The sequence below is a fragment of the Chlorocebus sabaeus genome, chromosome 1 (genome assembly GCF_047675955.1).
Source record: "Chlorocebus sabaeus isolate Y175 chromosome 1, mChlSab1.0.hap1, whole genome shotgun sequence".
Taxonomy (NCBI): domain Eukaryota; kingdom Metazoa; phylum Chordata; class Mammalia; order Primates; family Cercopithecidae; genus Chlorocebus; species Chlorocebus sabaeus.
The window spans coordinates 20,556,463-20,576,447 of record NC_132904.1 but is presented as its reverse complement, the minus strand read 5'-3'; the positions used below and the strand labels follow the sequence as shown (position 1 = coordinate 20,576,447).

The 19,985-nt window shown below is 53.1% G+C and overlaps 1 protein-coding gene across 2 annotated transcripts in view; it reads left to right on the top strand.

Moving 5' to 3' along the window:
• Positions 1-19,985, top strand: part of CD82 (CD82 molecule) — a 54,875-nt gene that overhangs the window by 16,547 nt on the left and 18,343 nt on the right. For both annotated transcript variants that reach the window (XM_008000872.3, XM_037999489.2), the window contains exons 2-4: positions 5,380-5,461; positions 12,565-12,647; positions 18,501-18,573. In XM_008000872.3, the coding sequence (XP_007999063.1) occupies positions 12,585-12,647; positions 18,501-18,573 (136 nt within the window). In that variant the 5' untranslated portion in view covers positions 5,380-5,461; positions 12,565-12,584. The remainder of the gene's footprint in view (positions 1-5,379; positions 5,462-12,564; positions 12,648-18,500; positions 18,574-19,985) is intronic.

Here is a 19,985-nt window from a genome sequence, read left to right as displayed (position 1 = left end):
CAGCTGCGCCACTGTCCCCTGTGTGACCAGGGCCAGTGCTGCCACCCTCCTGAATCCCAGTGATCCTGCCTGGGGTTTGGGGGCTGAATGAGATAAGATCAGTGAAGCAACACTCCCATTGTGGATGTTTTCATGAATGTTCCTTTTGCCCCTAGGTCTTCCCTCTGCCCAACCTCATTTCAAGTTCTTGGGTGGTGGTGACCTCCCTGGGGCAGTCTGCAGGAACCCTGTGTCCATCCCATGCCTCAAGGGACAATCTTTATGCAACTTCCTTGCTGCGGGACCTAACAGGACCTCTTCCCAGAATCCTCTGTCTCTGTCATGCTGACAACCTTGGGTTTGGCACGCTGATTCTGGTTTCCTCTTGGAGGGTTCTAGATAGCCTATTTTACAGATGAGAATGCTGAGGCTCAATGCAGGCAGGCAGCTTGCCAGAGGTCACGTGGATACTGAGAAATGAGATTTGGAATTTAGGTCTCTCTCAGGGCCCATTATTTAACTGCCCCCAGTTGTGGCACTGGGGAGAGGGCCTCAAAAGGTGGCTGGCCCCTGAGAGCCCACCTGGGAATCCTGTTGTCAGGTCCTCTGGAATCTGAGGCTTCTTGCAGGCTCTCTTTAGCTCCTAAATATCCCTTTAGGTTAGAGCTTTCCGATCAATGAGCTGTCGAGATGGTTATCTCTGGAGCCCTTGAGAACAGAGCCCTAGGCTAGTAACCTCAAGCCAGATGTAGTTCTATCTGTCCGTCCCAGTGAGCTGAACAAATAGGTATACTTCTCAACGTGTATCATGATGCCAAACAGGCTGGGACACACTGACTGCCCTACACAGTCCCCTCCCTATCCCCCAACATACACACTGAGCATGCGCATTCCCCAGAAGGGTTGGGGGTAGGGGTTCGTTTTCTTCTCTGGGCATCAGTCAAGCAAGGGGGCTGTGGAAAGCAAGAGGTCAGAGGCTATGGCTCAGCCTCAGCTTGATTCTTTGGCTGCGTGGGGTCCAGGCAGGAATGCTGGTGGGCTCAGGGTATCTGCTGGTTCCCACTCTGCACTCTCCTGTCAGAGTGGCCCCCTTGTTTACCTAAAGGCCCTCCAATCTCATTGCTAGGGTTTCAAAGCAAAACCTCCCGAGAAGGGCCACATCTGTCAACCTCATCAGCCAAACTGAAGGAATGTCCTGGTCAGGATTGGTGGAGCTGCTCTTTTCCTTCCTGAAAGGAAGCTGAGAGTCAGGCCTCAGGGATCTGGGGTAGGGTTGGGGGATCAGGCAGCAGGCAGCAGAGGTATGGAAGGGTGGGACGGTGGGCTGCGCCATTTACCTTGTTCATTTGGGCAGCAGGTGAGGGTGTTATGGAGATTACATGGATGCGGTGGGTAATGGCATAATATACAGGGATGCCTACTGGCCTGTGTTGCTCTTGTACCCCGGCCTCCTTTCCCCAAATGTCAGCTGTCAATCCCAGCTCTCTCAGGAGAGAGGGAGCCTGCCTCACTGGTTCATGGGATCCTGTGACAAGGTCCCTTCCTTAATTTCTAAGACAAACAGGGAGGCTCTTTGGGCTCTGAAATCCTGTGGTTCCTGGGAAGGTCTGATTTGGATGTGTTTCTTCCAACCTTGGTGGGGGTAGTAGTGGCGGGATCTCCTCACTGTGTGGTGAGGAGCTGACAGTGACCGCAAACTCCTTCCTTGTCGTTTCCTACTCCTCCAACAATCCCATGAGATGGGGATCCCACTAGCATCTTGGAGTTAGAGGTGGGAATGTTGGGACTCAGAGGGGTTTAATAACTCGCTTGCTCAAGCTCACACACCTAGGAGGAAGCAGAGCTGGGATTGAAGCCTAGGATTTTTTTTTGTTTGTTTGTTCGTTTGTTTTTTTGTTTTGTTCTGTTTTGAGACAGAGTTTTGCTCTCGCTGCCTAGGCTGCAGTGCAGTGGCATGATCTCAGCTCACTGCAACCTCTGCCTCCCGGGTTCAAACAGTTCTCCTGCCTCAGCCTCCTGAGTAGCTGAGATTACAGGCACCCGCCACCATGCCCAGCTAATTTTTTGTATTTTTAGTAGAGATGGAGTTTCACCATGTTGGCCAGGCTGGTCTCGAACTCCTGACTTTAGGTGATCTGCCCACCTCAGCCTCCCAAAATGCTGGGATTACAGGTATGAGCCACTGTGGCTGGGCTGAACCCTAGGTCTGAAAGGAAACCTGAGGCCCTCATCCTGCTTATGCTCACTCTTCTGTTGCCCAGAGTAGCAGCTATTTTTTTTTTTTTCTGGTGGGTGGGGGTTAATATCAACAATAAGAGTAAGACCAGAGATTGAAAAATAAGATAGTGAGAGGTCAAAAAGCCAGGCACTGGTGTCAGCGGGGGTTTCAGGAAACACATCACCTGTCCAACATGAAAACAAACACAGCCGTCTGTGCCGTCTCTTCCCATGAGCGATCAGGACAAAGTCCAGAGGACCAGAGAGCTGGTGGCCAAGAACCAGCTTGCAGGTGGAGTGCCTGTGGATGGGCTGGCGTCCAGGGCACAATAGCCCAGCCAGGCTTTCTCACTCCCCTTTCTGCCCGACTGGGCAGACTAAGCTCCCACGGGATCGGATGCCCAACTCACCAAACTGGCTGGACCTCTGGGTCTCAGGCAGTTCCCAGTGGCACAGCCTGGAGGCTACGGGCAGAGGCTCCTCCTTCCTTAGGTGGGCCAGCCTGGTCCTGCTTGTCCGCCAGCCCCTCACCCAGGAGCAGCAGTGGTCATCGTCTGGCACGGAGCCTCTCCAGGGTGGGCACATGGCTAGAGACTAGATCAGGCCTCAGAGGGCTTCAGACTGTTGGTCAGGAAAACAACAACTTTTCCAGATCATCATCATCACCATAGTTGGTAACATTTATCTGATACTTACTGGGTGCCAGGCACTTTATAGATACAAACTCTTTAAGCCTGACCACAACCCATTATTAAGTTCATTTTACAGGTGGGAAAGCTGAGGCACAGTGGTAAGGTGATCACCCAAGGCTACACAGCTGGCAAGGTGTGGCAGATGTGGCATCTTCAGGCAGGGAGAGTGGGAGGAGAGGGCCAGGCACCAGCATAGATTGCGCCCTACTATGCACTAGCCTGATGGTGATTCACCTTCACGCCTGCGGTGGGTGGGCTGGGTTGGCATCCCCATCTGTGGATAAGGGAGCAGCTCTACAGTGTTTCCCAAGGTCATGTGGCAGACACCCGGCAGAGCCAGGGGTGGAGCTGAGGGCTGTCTCTGTGATTCTGAGTCCATTGTTTCTTATCCCTCCCATGTGGGAGCCCCAGTGTGCAGGGACAGGGCCGCAGGTAGAGAAAGGAGCTCTGGACTGGGAATCTTAAGTTCTCTACTTCATGCTTAGCTCAAGCTTGCTGTGCCACCTGCCATCTCTTGCTCTCTCTGGCTCCTCTGAAAAGTGCAATGATCTCAAAGGTCTTCTCATGCACAGTAATATTGCTCTGGGGTAACAGACTGGAGCGGAAGGAGCCTTGAGGCAGCCCAGGTTGGAAGATGGTGCAGGGAGCTTCATGTGACACTGTTTTTCAGATGCCAGAGTGCCAGGCAGATTCTCTCTGGCCAGGCGCTGCTGCACCAGAAACCCCAGGCCTGCCTGCACCCCACTGAGGAGCAGAGGGGCTGGCCTGTGTAAGGAATGGAGCCACGGCAGTGGGTCCCAATATACTGGAACCTCCTGGAGAACTGAAGAAACCCTGATGCCCAGGCTGCAGCCCAGAACAACTCATCAGGGTCTCTGGCAGTGGGGGGCAGGCATCAATAACTTTCAGAACTCCTGGGGTAATTCCTGTGTGCAGCCAAGGCTGGGGACCACCACTCTAGGGCATTTAGGAGATGGGGGCAGAGAAAACCTTGGCCCCAGGTGGGCTTTCCAGGTTCTGTGACCTCCTGAAATTGGAAGGAAGTGTGTGCCTGCCCGTCTGTGTGCATCTTTCTAGGGAGAGTTCACAGCTTCCGTCAGCTTTTCTGACCCAAAGGAGATTAAAATACTTGCTTGACCCCAGGCATTTGAGACAAGTCTGGGCAATAAAGTGAGACCCCATTTCTACAGAATAATCAGCCAGGCATGGTGGAGTGTACCTGTGGTCCCAACTTTATGGGAGGCTGAGGCAGGAGGATCACTTAAGCCCAGGAGGTTTAGGCTGCAGTGAGCTGTGTTTATACCATTGCATTCCAGCCTTGGCGACAGAGCAGAGTGAGGTCCTGTCTCAACAAATACATATATATTTTAAAATCCTGGCTGGGTGCAGTGGCTCATGCTTGTAATCCCAGCATTTTGGGAGGCCGAGGCAGGTGGATCACGAGGTCAAGAGATTGAGACCATCCTGGCTAACACAGTGAAACCCCGTCTACTAAAAATACAAAAAATTAACCGGGCGTGGTGGCAGGCGCCTGTAGTCCCAGCTACTTGGGAGGCTGAGGCAGGAGAATGGCGTGAACCCGGGAGGCGGAGCTTGCAGTAAGCCGAGATTGCGCCACTGCACTCCAGCCTGGGCAACAGAACGAGACTCCGTCTCAAAAAAAAAAAAAAAAATCCTATCTTAGGGGGAAGCAACCCATCTCTACCCCAATCCAGCGATATCATTCTAAGGATCAGAAACCTCCCCCAATCCAGCGATATCATTCTAAGGATCAGAAACCTCCAGCTGCAGGATCAATTCTGGTCTAAGAAATCTTTCCTGATCTCTCTAGACCTCCCTTTTTTCTCCTGCTTCCTAAAAACACACACTGAGAGCTTCTTATACACAAGGCACTGTTCTGGGCTCTGGGACACAGGGTGAGTGGGACAGGGGCAGCCCCTCCCCTTGAGCCCATATTCTAGTGGCGGATGCAGACACACTAGTGAACAAATAGGCTACTGCAGTGAGGGTGCCGTGTAACAACCCAGATGTCAACCCGGGCTGCTCCTTTGAATCTTCTGGGGAGCCCAGCCCTACCCCTAGAGATCCTGATGACTTGGTTGGGGCAGGGGGCCTGGGCATGGCCTGTGTTGATTGTAATGAGCAGCTGGAGTTGAGGCCTTCTGAATAGATTGGGTGTTTAGGGGGGGCCTTTGGGAGGAGGGATGTCAGCCTTCTGAGCCAAGGCCTGCGGGGAAATATGGGAAAAGAGTAATTCTGGCAGAGAAACCCTTTTGTAAAGGCCCTTAGGTGGGTATAAGGGCCCGATATACCAGGACAACAGGAAAGAGGCCACGTGAACCTGTAGGGGGAAGAGGACAGAGGAGTGGCAACTCTGGCGGGGCCCCGCCGGCCACACAGGGAGCCTGGATTTATAGTGAATATGTCTTCAGCCACATTACCTTTGGAGAGTCACAGACAGGAGTGACGAGATCTGGGCCGTGTTTTTCAGAGTCCTCCCTGCTGCTGCGTGGACGACACGTGGGCACGGACAGACGTGGGCCCTGTGACCAGCTGCACTGGTTTTGTGGAAGGTAAGTCCTGGGCCGAGAGGAGTGGTGGGTTGGAGGGGACACGCTTGGGCTGTGGGGCGAGGAAGGTGAAGACCAAGCGTGGCCCTCAGGTGTTCAGTCTGAGCCACCTGGTGGACGGAGGGACCATTTCTTCCCCCTCTCTGACTCCTACAGCATTTAGAGTCCTGGAGTGCTGGTCCCTGGGGAGGCTCGGCAGCAGGTCCTGACGTTCAGAGCTGGCCCGGGGTTGAGCACCTCACACACCCGCAACCTGCCCTGTGGGCAAGGACAGAAGAGGCCTGAGAACAGTCCCTGCAGACTCAGGGGCAGTGGATCTTAGACTACCTTCAGGTGGCAGAGAACTTGAAGGCCCTGGTGTTCTTTGTGTCAGTCCCTCCATCTGTCTGTCCATCCATTCGTCCACTTACCTACCCATCCATCCCTGCATCCACCCAGTCTTTCATTCGGCAACATTTGTTGGGAGTTTGCCTTGTTCTCATAAATAACATAGTCTCCCCTTCAAGGTGTCACAGTCCTCAGGGGAAATGGACAGGCAAGTAGAAAGTGACTGTGCAGCACTTCATTATGGGGAACTGCCGTTTATCCACAGCCGACCATGTGGCAGGCATTTTGCCCATATGATCTAATCTAACGTCTAGACAAATCTTAAAGTAGGGTTTGGGTTTTTTGTTGTTGTTGTTGTTGTTTGAGATGGAGTCTTGCTCTGTCATCCAGGCTGGAGTGCAGTGGTACGATCTCGGCTCACTGCAACCTCCGCCTCCTGGGTTCAAGCAATTCCTCTGCCTCAGCCTCCCGAGTAGCTGGGACTGCAGGCACCCGCCACCATGCCCAGCTAATTTTCGTATTTTTAGTAAACAGGGGTTTCACCATGTTGGCCAGGCTGGTCTCGAACTCCTGACCTTGTGATCCGCCTGCCTCGACCTCCCAAAGTGCTGGGGTGACAGACTTCAGCCACCACACCCAGGCTGCAAAATAGGTTTTATCTTTGTCACTTCACAGATGAGTAAAGTGAGGCTCAGAGAGGTTAAGTCACTTGTCCATGGTCACACAGCTAGGAGGCATTAGAACTGCATTCAAATTCAAGGCAGCCTGATGCCAGAGCCTGTTCATGGAGCTGCTCTGGTCTCCAGTGCCACTGGAAGGAAGGAGAGAGGGAGTGCGTCTAACCAGCATGTGTCTTGGGGGTCAGGGGTTGGCAGTGGTAGTGATGACAAAGCTGGCTGGAGTAGGAAGTTTCCTGGAGGTGGTGATTTCGGAGAGGAGTGTTAAATGATGAGTAGAAATTGGCAAAATATTAATATAATAATTTTATTATACAAACTGATTTGGCATAAAATGATATAGTTGGTCAATTAAAATTGTAGTTGCTCAGAAATGGTCAATTTACCTGGTGTCAAGTATAACATAAGATCAGCACCTCACCGGGCACAGTGGCTCACACCTATAATCCCAGCACTTTGGGAGGCCTAGGCAGGTGTATCACCTGAGGTCAAGAGTTCAAGACCAGCCTGGCCAACACGGCAAAACCGTGTCTCTGCTAAATACACAAAAGTTAGCCGGGTATGATGGCGCACACCTGTAATCCCAGCTACTCTGGAGGCTGAAGCAAGAGAATCACTTGACCCTAGGAGACGGAGATTGCCATGAGCCAAGATCGTGCCACTGCACTCCAGCCTGGGTGACAGAGCAAGAGCGAGAGTGCCTCAAAACAACCACCACCACCATAACAAAGATCAGTACCTCCATCCTGCTGCTCACGGTTCTCTGTGACTGTTCTGGAAGTTTCCCATAAGATGTGCTTGCATCTCATTCCTTTGAATTGTCGGTGTTTTTAACACAGGAAAGCTTGAGCAGACTCTCCAGTGTTTACCAAAAGTATACACAAGAAAGCATAACATTGGAGGACATTCTTTTGGTTTAAGATCATCTGTAAATTAAATCCTCATCCTTCGCTTCTCCTGCAAGTACTGAGCCAACTGATGATGATACAGACGTCGGCCCCAGCTCTGGGTCACCGAGTCCTGACTGTACCAGGCACTGACCTCACTCCCTCTTCAGGACGGGAGTCCAGTTGGGAGTTCCACTCCCCTAGGAGATGAATGAGGCCCAGGAAGTCCCTCCTCTGTGGCCACACATTGGCAGAGTCAGGATTTGAACCCTTGTTCAAGGATCCTGTGTCTTCTCTCTAAGTCACAATCAATTCCTGCCACCCCGCTAACTGTTTTCTTTCTCCAAAGTTCCCATACCAAGGGTGGTCCTGACCCTTGCTGCCTCTTTTTTTTTTTTTTTTTTTTTTTTTTTTTTTTTTGAGACAGAGTTTTACTCTGTCGCCCAGGCTGAAGTGTAGTAGTGCAATCTCGGCTCACTGCAAGCTCCACCTCCTGGGTTTACACCATTCTCCTGCCTCAGCCGCCTGAGTAGCTAGGACTACAGGCGCCCGTCACCACGCCTGGCTAATTTTTTTGTATTTTTGTAGAGACGGGGTTTCACCGTGTTAGCCAAGATGGTCTTGATCTCCTGACCTTGTGATCCACCCACCTCAGCCTCCCAAAGTGCTGGGATTACAGGAGTGAGCCACTGCACCCGGCGATCCTTGCTGCCTCTTACAGAGACTTGCGGGTGCACCATTTGATCCCCTGCACCAGGGGCTGGCAGGCCTTTTCTGTAAAGGGCCAGACAGACCAGCAGGCATGGCTGTGTGCAGAAATTTAGATTCTATGTAATTTTCATGCATTAAAGAATCTTTTTATTTTTCTTTTAACTGTTCAAAAATGTGAAATCTGGGCCAGGCACAGTGGCTCACTCCTGTAATGCCAGCACTTTGGGAGGCCAAGGCAGGCGGATCACAAGGTCAGGAGATCGAGACCATCCTGGCTAACACAGTGAAATCCCATCTCTACTAAACAAAATTAGCTGAGTGTGGTGGTGGGTGCCTGTAGTCCCAGCTACTCGGAAGGCTGAGGCAGAAGAATGGCGTAAACCCAGGAGGCAGAGCTTGCAGTGAGCCAAGATCGTGCCACTGCACTCCAGCCTGGGCAACAGAGTGAGACTCTGTCTCAAAAAAAAAAAAAAAAGAGAGAAATCTGTTCTTAGCTCAGAAGCTGTATAAAAAAACAGGAAGTGGGGCTGGATTTGGTCTGCAGGCTGTAGTTTACCAACCCTGGCTCCACACCAATCCTTATTTCTGTCTCATGGATGGCAGACTGAGACTCCGCTCTCAGTATGGGAGGGCAGATCCAGGCATAACCCCTGGCCTTCTGAATTCAACCTTAGGAGCTCCTTGAACCTTGGGGGTGGTTGTGGATTCCTTGAAGTTGATGCCACAGCCCATCATGGGTGAGCTGGGTGTGTCCCCGCCTCGGGCTGAGCTGACTCCCTTGTCTGTGTGGGATTGCCCATCTCCTGCTAGGTGTGGAGACTGTTCTTCACCCTCTGCTCCCTGTCACTTTGAAGGCAGAAGCATCTGCACTTGCAGGGCAGGAAGACTTTGTCTTCTGGATCTTGGCCAGTGTGCCTGGGAGCCGCCCATCCCAGGTTCCAGTTATCAGCACCTTCTCTTCCCTCGGGTGATGTCCAGGTACCTCTGGGTCTGTCCCACTTGACTGGGCTGCCTGGCTCTCATTTCAGCGTTCAGACCCACCCAGCTGCCTCCTGTGTGGGATGGAGCCCATGGGTGGTGTAAGGGGCCAGGCGGCCTGGGCCCTGTCCTTGCCGGTCCTCCTACTTGTGACCTTGGGTGGCTCCTTCTCTCCTCTGTGCCTCCGTTTGCACATAGAGGTTCTGAAGAGCTTAGCCCAGTGCCTGATACAATTTGTGTGCGTGACCAAGGGACCAGCCAAGCTTGCCCAGGGTCTGGAATATCATGGGAATACCGGCCCAGCCATGTCAGCCTTGGTGACGAGGTTTCCCAGCTTCCTCCTTGCCCTCCGAGCAGAGCTCCTCTGAGCAGCCCTTTCATCCTTACACCTAACTGGACAAAGGAAACCCAGCCATCCCTAGAGATCCCTTTATAATCCCAGCTACTGCCCAGAAGGGACCACTTCACAGAAGAAAGATCTTGGGCTCTGAAAACCACTGCCACTTACGAGCTGTGTGACTTGCACAAGTTACTGAACCTGTCTGAGCCTCTGGTCTGCCAGGGATAGAAATACTCACTTCCTGGGCTGGTTGTGAGGATGATGGGAGATGATGTCTGAAAATGGCCACTTGTAGTGGTTGCTAATCCCTGGCGGCCACTCCTTCTCCTTACAGACGTCATACTTACTCTTATTTTTGTTTGTTTTTGTTTTTGTTTTTGAGACAGTCTCGCTCTGTTGCCTAGGCTAGAGTACGGTGGCGCAATCTCGGCTCACTGCAACCTCCGCCTCCTGGGTTCAAGCAATTGTTGTGCCTCAGCCTCCTAAGTAGCTGGGATTACAGGCACTCGCCACAATGCCCGACTAATTTTGTGTTTTTAGTAGAGATGGGGTTTCACCATGTTGGTCAGGCTGGTCTCGAACTCCTGACCTCAGGTATTCTGCCAGCCTTGGCCTCCCAAAGTGCTGGGATTACAGGCGTGAGCCACTGTGCCCAGCCTATGCTTACTCTTTTTCTAAAAGCTGCCCTTTGCTGAATGCCCCCCCGCGGGGCTGAGCAGAGGACGTGTGAGCTGGAAAGTGTAGAAACCCCTTTCCCGGACTTTCTGAAACTGCAACACCATGGATCTGACTCAGGGTTGCCAAAGAACAGTTTCCACACTTCTCCAATTTCACAAGGATGCCAATGGCCCCGTTGCCGAGACGCATAGTTAGTTGCTGGACTGCAGTTAGTGGATGTTCTTGTGGTGAAGGGGTGGCTTAGCTACTGCTGTTTGGGCACTGAACCTGGGTTGGTCTCTTGGGGCATGCCCCATGTTGTTTACTAGAAGGAGACCTGGTCAGGCTGAAACACAGCAGATCCGTGGTAGGAAAGAAAAACAGATGCTGCCTGGCTTTGGGAAAGAATCTGTCTTCTCTTGCTGTTTTGTTCCTGAAGTTTGTGAAGTGCCTGCGGTATGTCAGGCTCTATGCTGGGAGGTGAGAGAGAGGAAAAACAATAGCTATCCTTGATGTAGTGCAGAGCCCCAGGAGGCCTTCCTAGACCAGGACAGGGTTTGGGCATCGAAGATCTCTGGCTTTCTGGGCACAGGGGAGTCATGTTTTCTCTTCTCTAGGTCTGGGGAGTTGCCCAGGCTGTGCTGCCCTGGCTCCTGAGTCACTGCCATCTCTGCAATTCTCAGATCCAGGCCTTGGAGCCCCCTAGACTGGAAGAGCCATTTAGTCTAATCTCCCTACGTAGCACTTAAATCCCCCATGAGTATTTTTTAGACTTTGTTTCCATGCCGCTTGTGATGGGAAGCTCACTACCACCTAGGCAGCTTTTTCCTAACTTGGGCAGCTTTGCTTCACGTGATACCTCCCAAATCTGCCCTTTAGAAAGGCACTTAAAGAAACCTTCCTCTAACAGAGGTGTTAGAGGAAAGAAAACTGGACTGGACCCTTTGGGAGGTCATGAGCCCTCCTCATTAGCCACCTTCCCCATCACCGGAGATGTGTGAAGTGGAAGCTGAGCTCCCACTTGACAAGGAGGATGGAGGATTGTTGATTGTTAGCATGTCCAGAAAAAAGTAGGGAACCTGTGTGTAGCTGGGGAAATTGAAGACTTTCAAGCGGTGCCGGAAGAAGCAGCAGTGAAGCCCAGGCGCTGGCTTTCCTTTCCCTTTGCTCTGTGGCCTGCCCTTCCCCCTCCATAAGGCAGGGAAACACAAGTGGGCCTGGTGCCTTTCCCTCCACCCCCCAACCCAGCTTTGCCCATGCAGCTGTCCCAGGCCAGCTGTCCAGGCCCCAGCTGCCCGGCAATGTTGGCTCCCTTTGCCCCACAGGGTCTGAAGGCTGGCGGTTGGCACTCCTGGATTTTCTGGCCTCTGAGTTAGGGTGAGGATAGTCAGCTTCCAGCTTCCCTCTTCCTCCCGGGGCCCTCCCCTCGCCTGGGGTCTTTTGGAGTGGAGGGAGCACAGCTTGCCAACACATGGTTTGTGTCATTTCAGAAGCACAGCTTGTGTCATCGGGGAGACTGTGAAAACTTGGAAACAACCTGTGTGTCCGATCTTAGAGTATCAGTTAAACGCTTTATGGGATGACCACATCTGGGACTTTAACCTGGGGCCACTGGGGTTCCTGAATGGGTTTCCTGAGGTCCATGAACTCCCCGAAATTATTAGCATCACAAAATGCTAACTACACATGAATTTTTGGGGGGACTCTGTGAAGCCCCAAATGTTAATAAGTACTAATAGGATGGAAGCCTATGCAACATATGAAACTATGAAGAGCATTTTATCAACATACAGAGAGTGAAGATCATAGAATGAAAAAAACAGGCTACAAAACACTATACAGAATGAGCCCAAGTTTGTTTAGAACCATTTGTTATACACACACACACACACACACACACACACACACACACGAATTATAGCTACTAAAATGATGCCAATTTTTAATCTCTGGGGTGAGATACATTTTGCTTGATTTCTGTTTTTTCTGTATTTGTTGGGTGTTCTACAATGCATGTTTATTCCCTTTGTAATAAGAAGCCGGGACACTCACCCATTTTCTGAGAAGCCAGAATTCCCCTTCTCACCTTGGCAGACCCCACAACTCCCAGCCCCTAGTCCCAGAGAGAGTCTGTGGAACAAGCACAGGTCTCACCTCTGGGTATCTGTCAATGGATCACTAACTTCCTGGCCCCCTGACTTCCAACAGAGTCCATCTGTGCAAGTTTCAGAGCCTGGGTCATGGAGGTGAGGGGTGAGGGTCTCCTTCTGTCATTTTGCTCCCACCAGCTCCAACCCCAGTGCAGTGGCTGACCCAGAGCCTAACTGCCAAGCATCAGGTGCCTGGCACACGAGACTACTCATGGGACCCTATTTCCTAGCTGTGTGGCTTTGGGCTAGTTGTCCAACCTCTCTGGGCCTCTGCATCCTGTAAGACAGGGACAGAGTTAGTACCCACCTCCTGGGGTTGCTGCAAGGGCAGACCGAGCTGATCCCCTCACTGGCCTGCCTGCCTTCTCTCTTCCCCCAGGAAGCTCCAGGACTGGCAGGATGGGCTCAGCCTGTATCAAAGTCACCAAATACTTTCTCTTCCTCTTCAACTTGATCTTCTTTGTAAGTATGTCCCGTGCCGCCCTGACCACCTCCGAAAAGATTCTCCTCCCAGGGGCGTCCCAGCCTGACTCCTTCCAGAGCCGACTGGGCTGCGGACTGGGGGGATTTGGTGGGTGGGGACTGAGGATGAACTATCTCCAATGGAACCTGCTGTGGGTAGCAAGGAGATTCCCCGGCATTCCCAGCTGGTCCTTTGACAAAGCACTAGATTCCTGACCTGGCCTTCCCCTCTCCTAGAGCACCCAAAGCCTGGGCTGGCCAGGGCTGGAGGTGGGTATGGGGAGGGAGAGGAGAGCCCCTGGGCATTCCCCTAACTCAACAGCAGGAGCTGCTAGAAGAAGCCTCTTAGCATCTCTTTAGTCCTGCCCTGGACCCCACCCTGCCCATGTGAAGAACTGACCTGTTACAGTTGGAGGCCCCAGTTGCCCCATCACACCCCAATCCCTGTCGTGGGAAAGTATGTCCCTGAGCTCTCATAGAGTGACCAACAGGGCGCCAGGCTTTGGGCTAGCGAAGGGCACATACCTCCTTCCCCAGACCCACCCCAGCAGGTGGGACATCCAGAGGTCAGCTCTGTGGACACTGACCACTGATTTGCCCTGGGCCTCGGTTTTCCTCTCTGGCCTGGCACGGACTGCTTCTCGCCTTGGAGTTGCCGGGATGGTGGGGTGTGTGTGAGTGTGAGAGTGCCGTGAGGGGGCAGTGCCCTGGAGAGGACTTCATAGCCTCGGAGTAGCGTTGGGGGCGCTGGCTTCTCCGTGTTGATGGTCTACCTGATAGTGTTAAAAAAAAAAAAAATCAGGTTGTACAATAGGATGTTTCTTATGATCTAAAGTTTTAAATGTACATATTCATAAAAAAGTGAGTATTTTTGAGAGGAGAAGAAAATACCTCTGAATGTTAATGTTGGAATTCTTGGGAATTTTTATTTTATTCTTTATGCATCTCTGTATTTTCCCAGTTTTCTACGGTAGATATGAATTGCTTGTTAGGGGGAGGGGCACATTACAAGTTACATGGTTTATGGGAAGTTTGGGAAATAAACAAGAATCATTCTAAATTCCCCTTCAGGCCAGACATGGTAGGTCTTGCCTGTAATCTCAGTGCTTTGGGAGACCGAGGCAGGAGGATTGTTTGAGGCCAGGAGTTCTAGATCAGCTTGGGCAACATAGCAAGACCCTGTTTTTCTACAAAAAAAAAAAAAAAAAAAAAAAAAAATTTAAAAATTCTTCTGCATGACCTTAACCCAATGCACAGACATGTACACGTGTGTTCCTGGCACCTGCACACAAGTGTGCACACATGCATGCACACACACAGGAAGCCCTGGTACTGCCTGCCTTGCTGTTTGTCCACCCTGGCCCTGGCCCCAGCTCCCTCCTGGAGGACCCTGTGAGGCCCCACTGTGGCTCTGGCCCTCTGCTCATGGCAGCCGGGCCTGGAACCCACCCCAGGCCAGGCTTGGGCTTCCCCAGCTTGGCGGTCAGGTCCCTCCTGGCTGCCCTAGGACTTTGGGAAGCAGCTGCCCATGCAGGCAAAGCCAAGCTTTTCCTGGCCAGCACTTGGTGTCTGGGCTGAGACCCAGCATAAAGGCCAATAGGCCAGGACTGGAGGGTCGGGGAGAGGGGGAGCGCTGTCGCTCTGTTCCTGGGGACTTTAGCGACTAGAGAGATGGGTCTGGGCTCTGGCCTAGTACTAGGTCACGGAGCTTGGGTTTCAGGGATAGAGAAACTTTCCTTCATGCAGTGGGGGTTGGGGAGACCCTAGTAGAGAAAGGGAGTGAGGTTGGTGGTTTCAGCCAGGGCGTCCCTTTCTGTCCTGCTCTCAGGCTGCCCTATGGAACCAGGGACTGGAAAAGCTGCTCTCTGGCCAGGGCGTGGCCTCCTTTTGGCTCTTCCAGGGGGCTGGCAGGAGTCAGGTGTTAACTGTCTGTGTACTGGGGCCCAGGGTGATCCATCAGGAGGCTGGAGGGGGAGAGGAGGAGCTTGTATAACAGGAGGGTGAGAGTGAAAAAGGAAGGCTGGAGGAGGCACAACGGGCTTGTTTACTCCTCAACAAATGTGTATCTGACACCTCAGTATCTTCAGATGTTCAGGGAGGAAGAGCCCTGATTGCTATACTTCCGGAGCCTGTGTTCTAGGGAGCAGTGGGCTTCCATCAAATAACTACTCAAATGCATGAAAAATTGCAGTTGTTGGGGGTACTGGGAACAGATAGGCTCTTTGGAAAGCAGATGAGGCTCTTGGCCTGGTCATGGAGGTCAGCAAAGGCTTTCTGGGGTTCTAGGTGTGGCTTTGGAGAGGTGGATCCTGGCAGCGGGGGCAGCCAGTGAAGGCAGAGTGCGCCTCCCCAGGCACAGACTGGGTCAGCCTGCCTCTTTGTTTTATGCACATTGGGAGGGGTTACGTGGTTGGATTTGTGGTTTGGAAAAATCCCCATGGCTGCTATGTGTGCTTGTGCCTGCGCGCATGTGCACCTGTGTGTCTTTGCCTATACTCCTCTGGACTCCAGACTCCCCAGCACATTGCCACTTTTCTCAGGTCCAAAGGAATGCAGAGGCGCTGGTGCTGCGGCCATGCTGGGGAAGGAAGCTCTCTGCTCTGAGGGTCCTGCCTCCTGGCTAGGTCCCATCTGGGGATTGGAGAAGGTCTGGGGAGTGATTAACATGGGGCCTGCCCCACAGCCCCAGTCGTGGTTCACAGAGAAAAAGCGGGTGCCATGGTGCCTTGCCCATTCTAGTCCTTTCTGGCTCTGCCACAGCCCCATGGCTGATCCAGCCACACCTGCCCATCAGGCTGGGGTCATCAGACCTGCAGAGGGACTGAACAGGTAGCCCTGGGGACTTTGCTCTCTGGGTTCCTCTTGGCAAGCTGAGGAGGCAGCTGAGTAGTGTGGGGTTTTGATCTACCTGGGATTATGTGTGCCCAGAGGGGATTTTCTGTCCTGCCTCCCATTCCCTTTCAGTGGGGGCTGTCCTCCCTCCTGTCCCACCCTGTGAATGCGGGAGGGAACAGGGCAGGGGCTCTGCCCACATGGGTCTGAGGTGCAGAGGGAGCAGACGTGGGCCTGAGGACTGGCCCCTGCCTCGCTGTGCTGTGGGGTGGTGGTGGGCTGAGTAGGGTTGCAGGAGTCTTGGGGAACCAAACTCCTAGGTCCTGGAAAGCCCCCATTTCCCCCAGCTATGCAAATTAAGGTGGACTCACCTTCCAGCAGACCCTTCTCCTCCCCAGTGTCTCAGGGGCTTTTTGGTCCCGAGACGGCTTTCTGGGTGAAGGCCGAGGATGGATCCAAAATATCCCTACAGCTCACCTGTCACCATCTGGTTTCCAGTACCTGATGGATAAAATCAAGGCCTCATATAAAATTCCCTGTGTATAAAATGAGGACAATTACAAGGCCCGTCTCACTGGGAGAGAGGAGAGGACATATAATACCTCAGTGATGATTCTGGTGGGAGACAGCGGGGGGCAGACATGGGGTCATCACTGTCCCTTTGTGGTTGTAGTCATCAGCCACAGTGGTCTTTAAGGCCACAAGTACAAGGGTAACAGGAGAGAGGCAAACCCCTACCGAGTCACCTGGGCCCTGGGGCAAAAGGAAACATCAATAGTACTCATACTGTCAACATTTTATTTCAAAGTTTAATAGTTCATTAATCATGGATTTTTGGCCTTTTTTTTTTTTTTTTTTTTGGTGAGATGGAGTCTCACTCTTGTTGCCCAGGCTGGAGTGCAATGGGGTGACCTCGGCTCACTGCAACCTCCGCTTCCTGAGTTCAAGTGATTCTCCTGCCTCAGCCTCCTGAGTAGCTGGGATTACAGGCGCCCACCACCACACCCTGCTAATTTGTTTTATTTTTAGTAGAGACGGGGTTTCACCATGTTGGCCAGGTTGGTCTTGAACTCCTGACCTCAGGTGATCCACCTGCCTCGGCCTCCCAACGTGCTGGGATTACGGTTGAGTCACCGCACCTGGCCCTTAATTTTCTTTTTAAAGTATTGCTGCATGGCCGGGCGTGGTGGCTTACGCCTGTAATCCCAGCACTTTGGGAGGCCGAGGCGGGTGGATCACCTGACGTCGGGAGTTCAAGACCAGCCTGACCAACATGGAGAAACCCCGTCTCTACTAAAAATACAAAAATTAACCAGGCATGTGGCGCATGCCTGTAATCCCAGCTACTCAAGAGGCTGAGGCAGGAGAATCGCTTGAACCCGGGAGGCGGAGGTTGCAGTGAGCTGAGATCGCGCCATTGCACTCCAGCCTGGGCAAAAAGAGTGAAACTCATCTTAATAAATAAATAAATAAATAAAGTATTGCTGCAAAATATTATTTCTCTTGATTCCTGAGTTTTTGATGCTCCCTCATGTGTTATACCTGAGGCAGGTGCCTTGTGCCTTGGGCCGGTCCTGGCTCTGGTCTTTCATAATGATAGAATGAGACTGATAGAGACCCTGCACCCAGGCCAGTCCCAGGCTCAGGGCTCTAAGGCAGCTGCTGGCCTCAGACCTGAGATTATGGGAGGATGGCTGAGGTGGGAACCCAGGGCTGGTGATACAGGTGGGAGTTTCAAGATGGGTCATCCACCAGGTGGGTCCCGTCCAGGCCCCCACTAATGGCCAGCCTTGTGGACTGACACAGGGCCACCCCCACCTCCAAAGGGAGCCTGCACCTTTGCCCAGATGGCAGGCACTTGCCCAGCCTTCGCCAGTTTTGTGGGATGGTGGATCTTGGCTGGGACTCCACCTGGGGACAAGAGCTCAGCCCTGGTAGATGGGAGAGAGGCAGGGAATCCCTGGGCTTGGGATCCTTTTTAGTAACCCCTCATTCATTTTTTCTTTTATGGGGGGGCAGAAGGAGGGGGTCTTGCCCTGTCACCCAGGCTGGAGTGCCATGTCATGAACACAGTTCACTGCAGCCTTGACTTCCCTAGGGTCAAGTGATCCTCTCTCCTCAGCTTCCCCAGTAGCTGGGACTGCAGGCGTGCAGCACCACATTGGCTAATTTTTAAAATTTTTTGTAGAGTCGAGGTCTCATTGTGTTACCCAGGCTGGTCTCAAACTCCTGGGCTCAAGTGATCCTCCTGCCTGGGCCTCACAAAGTGTTGGGATTACAGGCGTGAGCCACCACGCCTGACCTTCATTTTCCTTTCTAGTCCTGCATTTGCAGTTTGGTTCATGAGCTCGTTCATTCCCCCAGCTGCTTAGCACCCAGTGCTATAGAGCTGCTGAGGATACAGAGCTGTCTCCAACCAGCCCTGCCCTCAGGGAGCTCACAGTCTGGCCAGATAAACTAACACAGCAGTTAGACCCAGTGGGAACGACTAAGAAGGGCCGGACCTTGGTTGCTGCACAATGGGGGCACCTGAGTTTGCCTGAGGGGATCAGAGAAGGCTCCTGTGGCAGGTGGCCTCGTTGTTCAGACCTGGGGATGAGTTGGGCTTTGATGTTTAAGTCCACGGAGGGTCTTCCTCAGAGCTTTTCTTTTTTAGGAAGCTCCTAGGCCCTGAACTGGGTGGAGTGGGGGGGATGAGCTGAGAAAAGGGCCAAGAGATGCGGTGGGAAGGGTGCCCCTGGCAGGAGGCTGCACCAGGAGGCTCGGCTGAATCACACATGGTGGAGGGGGCCAAGATGGGAGGTAGGAGGGATTCCCTGCCCAGGGTCCTGGTGTCTGGCTTGCTGCGGTGTGGGACCTGAGGCCATCTGGACATCCCTGGGCTGGAGAAGGGTGGAGGTGGTACCCTTTGTGGCCCCCTGCCCTGCCCACTCTGACTTGGGTTGCAGGGACAGCTGGCGGGAGAGGGCTCTCACCCCATCTTGGCTTGGCTCCCCATTAACGGCTCCATTCTCCTTCCAGATCCTGGGCGCAGTGATTCTGGGCTTCGGGGTGTGGATCCTGGCCGACAAGAGCAGTTTCATCTCTGTCCTGCGTAAGAACCCCTCAGCTTCCCCAGACCCAGGCCCACTGGAGAGGGGAGGGCCAGGGCGCAGGCACAGCTGTTCCCATAAGTGCTTCGGCTTCAATGCCTGTCGCTTTTCCCGCTGACCTCAGGGATGTAGCCAGGTCCTGCTGCCGACCACTGCCCATGGCTCTTCTCTGCAAGGGTTTCCAAAAGGAATTTTCTCTTCTTCCCCAAACAAAGCTGCTGTTGTCTGGGGGAACACTGGAGATGAGGGAGGCTTGTTTTCTCTTCCTGGCCCCTTTCCTTGGCCCTGACCTTAGGAAAGCCTCTTACATTCTCTGTCCCTTCACTTGCCCATCCAGCAGAATGTAGACAACAGTCCCTCCCATTTCACAGAGATGTAAGAAAGATAGTCGGGGGCTGATGAAGCACCTGCTGTGAGTGGTGCTTCGCTGTGAGCCCGGCAGCAGCTCGGTGGGTCAGGTGTGTGCACGGATGAGGAAGGTTCCAGGCACAGTCACCAATTATCATGCTCCTCATGTGCCAAGCAGTTTGTACCGATAAACTGTCTTAATCCCACCACAGCCCTGTGAGGTAGACACTTTTCTATTCCCGCCTTACCAATGAAGAAACAGAGGCTCAGAGAGGTTAAGTCCCTTGCTGAAGTTCACACAGCTTCTAAATGGTGGGTGTGGGACTCGAACTCCAAGAGCTTTGGTCCTAAATGCAGCACAGGGCAGGGTGAGCCACAGTGTGGAAACCCCTTCTCTCACTCTTTAGAGGCAGAAGAAAAGAGGCCCAAGGCATTTCTACAGGGATAAGAGCCCTTCCGTGCCTGCTCAGCCTCCTCCAGGAAGCCGTCAGGGCCTGCTGCGCTGACGCTGACGACTCAGGGGCTCCCTGTGGTGGGAGGGAGGCACAGCAGAAGCCCCCAGGGGACAGCCGTGCCACTCCTCTCGCTGAGTGCGGCCTTGGCTCACTTCTCCCAGCAGCTGCCCAAGGCAGCTGGTTTGGAATGTGGCCTGTGACAGCTGCTTGATTTACATAAAGCGGAACCTGGCTAGGATGTGATGATGGAGAGGCCACATCTGTCCCCCCGGCCCCAGGGGCTAGGCCTCCTCTCCAGGAGATGGAAAGCAAGGATGATCCACACTCTAGCCACATCTGATGCACCCCAGGACCATCAGTCTCACCCCCTTTCACCCTCCATTCTGGGGTTAGGGTGGGTGGGCGACCCATGCCCCCCACACTCTCCCGGCCTGTGACACACCCTCCTTGGCCCCATGAGGCCAGCTCTCTACTTCCTGAGTCATGGCCCAACCCAGCAGGCTCTGCACCCCAGGGCAAAGTCTAGAGGCCCAGCCTGCCCACCCACATTTCTGCCCTCTGCGCCCTGCCCCATGGCTGGTGCAGTGGGGTGAGCCCGCTGGGTGGGGAGA